At 32.3% G+C, this 6,888-nt stretch overlaps 1 protein-coding gene across 2 annotated transcripts in view; it reads left to right on the top strand.

Moving 5' to 3' along the window:
- The first annotated feature begins 1,336 nt into the window (after positions 1 to 1,336).
- Positions 1,337 to 6,888, top strand: part of LOC118192033 (ran-binding protein 9-like) — an 84,543-nt gene continuing 78,991 nt past the window's right edge. Inside the window, exon 1 of one of the 2 annotated variants that reach the window (XM_035362909.2) lies at positions 1,337 to 1,560. In XM_035362909.2, coding sequence (XP_035218800.1) covers positions 1,368 to 1,560 — 193 coding nt within the window. In that variant the 5' untranslated portion in view covers positions 1,337 to 1,367. The remainder of the gene's footprint in view (positions 1,561 to 6,888) is intronic. The other variant, XM_035362910.1, reaches the window with a different exon arrangement.

The following is a 6,888-nucleotide window of genomic DNA, read 5'->3' as shown; positions in this document are numbered from 1 at the left end:
AGAAGAGGTCTAGTTGCAGTGAAATTTGCTTGGCCTTTGCGAAAAATTATTGCTTTTGATTTTTCGGTATTAACTGCAATCCTCCAAACAGTGAGCTAATTTTCTAGATGATTGAGGTAATGTTGAAGAAGTAGCTGGACATCAGTAACAGTAGAAGCTTGCGTCATAATTGCACTATCATCAGCGAAAAGAGCAATGGTAATTTGTGGATCCTTAGGAATATCGTAAATGTAAATGTTATACAAATATCGAGTAAATATAGATCCTTGTGGCACTCCAGCGAAAATTTTTCTCCTGGAAGAAACAGAATTGCCACTTTTCACTGTAAAGATTCTGTCTTGGAGATAGTCTAATACAATGATCGGGGAAGTTTAACTTGATAAGTTTGTATATAAGTCCTCGGTGCCATATCCTATCAAAAGCTTTCGGAATATCAAGGAAAATGGCTCCGGTACGGAACTTACAATTGAAACCGTCAGTAATATAGTTGATGACACGAAGCAGCTGGTGATTAGTACTGTGAAGATGACGGAAGCCAAACTGTGCTGGAATGTAGGAGCTCTGTGGAATAATTTAATTAAGATGGTAAAGAATAACTTTTTCAGCTATTTTAGAAAGTTGACTGAGAAGGCTGATTGGGCGGTAGTTCTGAGGAAACGTTGAATTTTGATGCGGTTTTGGGAAAACGACGATGATGGCATGTTTCCATATATTGGGAAAGTAAGAGAATTTGATGATAGAGTTGATTGTCTTAGTAAGACAAGTGATGGCATTGATAGGAAGATGTTTCAACGCTTTGATAAAAATACCATGAGCACCAGGAGCTTCTTTGGGTTTTAGGGAGGAGCGTAAAACCGAAAAAAAATGTCTCTTCAGCTTTAAAAAATATGCCATTGCAAATATATTTGTGCTCAAAATTTCAATCAAATATTTAAATCAAAATTGATTTAATAAAAATAGCAAGTATTAAAGCATAGTATTTACGATGCATTTCCGTCGAAAGGACCCTCAGTAATTCGATGGATTTAATTTTTCTCTTCTATCTTTAATTTTTGTAAATAACTGAGTAGCAATTGCGTACAAAGGAAATATTTTCAGAAGGAGAATAATAACCGATAGTAAAAAAGGCTTGACTATCATGAAAAGGTACTATATTTCTTTTGAAACACGTTGATTGTCAGATTTTTATTACATATAAAGCCACATAAAAAGTTTTAAAAAGTGAATATATAAATAAATTTCGCCACCTATTAAAATTCATGCTTGGTGGCGCAGAAATCGCATATCTGATGAAATGATTAAGCTATTTTGAATTGCTTGCTCAACGCAACTTGTTTCAGATCATCCTGGACCCTGAGTGAGGGCAAATGGCGACTATGACTGAACACATAGGATGGAATGAGTCTCAAATTACTTCTCTAAATCAGCAAGTGGATCGCCTTAAATTATTATATCCAATGGTTAATGAAAGCGAAACACCTCTTCCACGATCATGGAGTCCAAAGGATAAATTTACATATATTGGTCTTTCTCAAAATAACCTTAGAGTGCATTACAAAGGTAGAGAAAGTTTATTCAACTTGGTAACTCTCTTGTTTGTGTAATCATGTATTACGTATTGGATTTGTTCTTTGTCTTTCAACCAACGGGTTTTTTTAATTTATTAGGGATTGCCAATGGATATTTATAATTAGTTCTGTTATGACAGCTGGTAGTGTATAACTATTTAAATAGTTCATAAAATTAAAAAAAAATATTATTTTAAGAGTTATTGAACAAAAACACTTAACATCGTACCAAGATTATCTCGCGTTAATAAGTGCTTTTTTTTTTTTTTTTTTTTCTTTTAGAAAACATTTATTATCTAAACACAAGTTTCGTCATTCTGGGTAAGAAATGCGTAAAAATCGTTTTTCTTTTGCAGTTGCTGAACCTTTAAAATTGGATCCTGAACTTTGTGGAAATATTATTTTCAGAAGGCTGAAATAAAATGCGTTAAAGTGACCATGTTTAAGGGAATATTTATTGTATCTAGTTAAAATGTTGAATTCTGTTCTTTAATTGAATGGAATCGGAATAAATAGAGAATTACAAATATTTATACATTCTTGAAATATTTCCTCTTCGTATCAGTCAGGTTCTAAAAGAACGTTATATCCACGGAATTGAGGTTAATTAAAAGTATATAAATAAGAACATTCAATTAAAGTTGCAGTGTAATAATTTTAGAAAATTAATCTCTCTTCTTGTTATTGTTTTAATAAGTTATGTAGTATATTTTTTAACGTCTGTAAAAAAAATTACATGCTATTGATGATGTTTCAGTATTTACAATAAGTACATAACAAGTGCTTCCCTCCCCAAAAAAAGTTTTACTAAAACATTTTTAGGTAATAAACATTTTTTTTCTCAATTTATAGATATTGATTTTTATGCATTGAATCTGCTGTTATTACTGAAGCTTCAGAGGAAATAATATATAGTTTTAAACTATCTTGAAATAATCAGAATTATTTTAAGAATGTTGAATAAACTAAAATTCTATCAGTTAAAGTTCTAAAATTTTTCATGTATAATTACTGTGATCATAGTGTTTAAAGTAAAATATTACAGATGAAATATTTAATATAATTATTAAATTATGAACATACACATACATATAAAACATCAGTTAACAGTATGTATAATTATCCAAGTTCATTGTAAGTGTAAAGCAGGATATCTCGTAGATGTTATATGATTTGAAATTTAAAATATTTCTCTGAATTTTAATTTAAGTCTGTTCGTTCTTTCTCTGATATGTAAGAAATTAATTTTTTTTATCTTTTGTTTACAATTTTATCCCAAATTGTTAAGAATTTTTTTAATTTAATCAGTATACAATCTGATGTATATTTTAATGGTTATTAAATATTAAAGTGTGTTTTTGTTCCAGTATGCACATTCTTTATATGATTTGAAGAACTGATTGCATGTTTCATTTCTATTTTTGATTGATGTAACATAGTAAATTAGTAATTTCCTTTAGTTATGCATCATAGAAAACTGTACTCTGAAGACTTTTAACGTAAATATGTTGTTTCTGAATTATGACAAACATTTGGTATCTATTTGATAATATTGTAATCGTTATATAAGTTGGTAATGAGATTTTTTCAGGTACAGAAAATGTGTCCTGTATGTAAAATTAAAGGCATTCAAAATTTGATTGATTAATGATGCTTAGAATTGCCAGCATTGAAAACTGTTGTAAAAAATTGAAAACTGCTATTGAAAATTCATTATTTGTTTTAGAATAACAAGAGGTGTATGGCTATTAAATGAAAATCTGTTTTAAGAGAAAATTCCAGAAGTTACTTTTTGTTCATGTTAACTCGTAGCTACCAATATTAGAAGCTAGCCTTCTTTTATGTTTAAAGCTTAATTTTCTTTAATTAAGTATGGCAAAATGTTTAAAAAAATATGAATATATGAGAAAAATACATGTTAAACTAAATTGTAAAGCAATGCAGATTTTGGAATTGTGAAGTAGAGGTATTTCTAGATCTCAAGCTATCTTTAAACAATAATGTTAACCACTTGTGCTATGACTAAACTTCACGTTTGTGGTGCCGTGCGCTACAATATAACAAGCGGTAAAGTGTCTCATTTACACCACTTCATGTCTGCGAGTGCAATCCAGAGCTTTAACTCGAGAAATAAACAATCTCATTGTTAGGCGATGTGTGCACCACATTATTTTCATTTTTGCACATGGTTTGAGACAAAAGCGTCTTGACGTGCGTGGCACATCTTTTTAGCGCAAGTGATTAAATTATGTCTATGGATAATTATAGAAGTTACATTTTCCATTTATATACAAGTTTAACATCACTATGAAGTATGTTACTAATTTATTCAAAGAATAAAATTGTCTGAGTAGTAACTAAATAAATAAAGCTTCAGAACAGTGTTAGTTCATATCAGGTTTTTATTCTGTATTTGAATTGGTTGGCTGCATGATGTTTTCACAACTTTTTTTTTTTTTTATGTGTGTGTGAAATTAATACAGGGTGATGCTCACTGCAGACTTCTTCCCAACAATATTGTTGCGTTTTTTCTTTTCTGACACCAGTTGTTGCGTTATTTTCTTCGTTAACGTTCGTACAGGGTTCGTGTGGATTTGGAGTGAATAACGACGACACTTTATGAAGTATCGAAACACACTTTATTTGCCAGTATTGTCAGGACAGCTCCAAAACACGTTTTACAGTCGTCGAATATCTACTATAAACACACTGACACGATCAGCGACACACCATGCAGGTTATCAGGCTATCACGGTGGAGACAGCTTCCTGCAAAGCAGCCGACTCTGCTTTCCGGAGTACAGCTCCCGACTCTACTTGGTCGTTCTCGGAACTCCACGTAGTCTCGAGACTCTCGACGCTACAACTCGTGATGCACTCGACGACACATGAGCACAGCTCCTGACTCTTCAGTTCAGTCTTTCAACGGAGCTGAACACGCTCTCTCGACGATGCACTAACTGCGATACACGAACAGACTCCTTCAGTGGACTCGACGACTCACTCGGCACTCTCTGCCCGGCTGTCAAGTCGATCGACTATGCAGGGATTGATTCGCTAGACGAGGCACACACACTCTCTTTTCGATGAAGCACACTGACTGACTGTGGACCAGCTGGGTTTATATAGCTTCCGGCTTGTGTTTGGGAACATTCTGGACTGGTAAGGATTCGTTCCAGAAGGTTCTCCAACCGGTCATGGTATATTGCCAATTTTGTCGCCAAATGGGCAGTTTCTCGCCAAATGTGGCAACCCTGCCCTCCTTGCAATTTTATGGCAACCATAAAACTGCTTTGCAGGGAAGCCATCTCACCACGCCTTTACATTTCGAAACAATATCTTTCCCTTGGTTAATCTTTGGATTATGGTAACTTGGCCATTTTTTGCCGAAAATTTGGCGATCAAACCTGCTTACATTTCGAAACAATATCTTTCCCTTGGTTAATCTTTGGATTATGGTAACTTGGCTATTTTTTCCCGAAAATTTGGCGATCAAACCTGCTAGTTTTTGTTTGGACGCCATTTTGTTTTCACGAAGTAAAGGCATTTTTTTTTTTTTTTACTCAACATTTTTTTCCAGCAATCTGCTAGCCGAATTACGCTTATGCTAGAACTTTTATGGAACAAAAGTGCTTAATCATGTCGAAGATTAGGTACAAAATTGGGAGAAAGTGCAGAATTGCCTACTGCTTTTTGCGTTTTTAAGGATTGCACATACACGGTATCATCCATGTACACGTCAACCTATTTTCACTTTAAAAAACATCCCAGACTTGCACAAAAATGGCATTGCACACACTCTTGACTTTATCCATGTACACTGCTAAAGTCCTAGCTAGTAACCTTTATCGCCTTACCAAAATGTCGCCAAACTACCTGTTACCATATTCCAAAGATTAGCCCTTTCCCTCTAAGGAAATAAGTCCAGTGAGTTTTGTTGTAATTGAATTCCTTGTATTAAGAATGTAAAGTAATATAAATAGTAAAATGTTTTGGGCTAATTTATGTAAATAATATAAAAATAAATCAAATATTAATGAAATCAAATTGTGTAGTTTAGAAAAATGATGCGTTACAGCTTATTTGTATCAGGATATTTATTTTATGTAGATGTGAGTGAGTAAATTATTTAATTTTTTAATTGTTGGATAAGAGTAGAATTGTTCTGATTTTTTTTGTTAAAGCATAAAGATATCTAAGCAAAATAGTAAGCTCATATTTCTTTCAAAGTATTTTTCTGAAAGTTAGTGTAGGTTGATCTTTACAATATGGTAACTGGTAGTTTGGCGACATTTTGGAGGCGATAAAGGCGAGACCTGGGACTTTGGTAATAATGTGAGCAGTACTCAGTTCCGATTACGCATTATTTTGTGTGAGGGAAATGAGAGATCATGGGATATGTCATGTGATATTAATGGACGAATTACGGTTCTTTAATCGGAAAAGGGGGGGAAATCGGGAAAAAATCTGGAAATTTTGTATTTGGCTTTATTCTGTGTTGTGTGAAACAGTGTTCATGAATTTTTGGATCCCATGGCCATAACTAAAGTGAATTCGAAATGGGTATTTATGTATGTATTAATTTAATGTATGTGCTCATTTATATTTTAAGTAGTGTTTTTGAATTTAATTATATTTTAATTAAATGATAGTTATTTTGTGAATTTTATGTTTGTAGGAATTTGGTATACGTTTAAGTTGAAGTAAACGTGCATGGAAATAATTCAAATATTTGATACTAAGTATTTGTAATGCTTGCGGTATGAATTCGTTGGTGACGTGTATAATGTAATAGATGATTTAGAGGTAAAAGTTTTTGGATATTTTATTTATTTTATATGTGGAAATGTTCATATTTGGAAAAGGGTAAATACTTTTTCGCGATCAGGTAATTTCATATATGTTCTTTTTACCGGGTTTAAAGATTGAGAAAATTGTCATGTATTTTCGTGAAATTTTTCTAATTTATGAGAAAAAAGCAGTGTACATGGATATAGTGAAGAGTGTGCGCAATGCCATTTTTGTGCAATTCTGGGATGTTTTTTTAAGTAAAAATAAGTCGACGTGTACATGGTTTAGTGATATTTTAATTAAATGATAGTTATTTTGTGAATTTTATGTTTGTAGGAATTTGGTACACGTTTAAGTTGAAGTAAACGTGCATGGAAATAATTTAAATTTTTGATACTAAGTATTTGTAATGCTTGCGGTATGAATTCGTTGGTGACGTGTATATATTGTAATAGATGATTTAGAGGTAAAAGTTTTTGGATATTTTATTTATTTTATATGTGGAAATGTTCATATTTGGAAAGGGTAAA

Source organism: Stegodyphus dumicola, chromosome 3 (genome assembly GCF_044657685.1).
Source record: "Stegodyphus dumicola isolate Sdum_Otavi_A_Nest chromosome 3, ASM4465768v1".
Taxonomy (NCBI): domain Eukaryota; kingdom Metazoa; phylum Arthropoda; class Arachnida; order Araneae; family Eresidae; genus Stegodyphus; species Stegodyphus dumicola.
The sequence above is the reverse complement of the archived record's forward strand: the minus strand, read 5'-3'. Positions and strand labels throughout refer to the sequence as shown.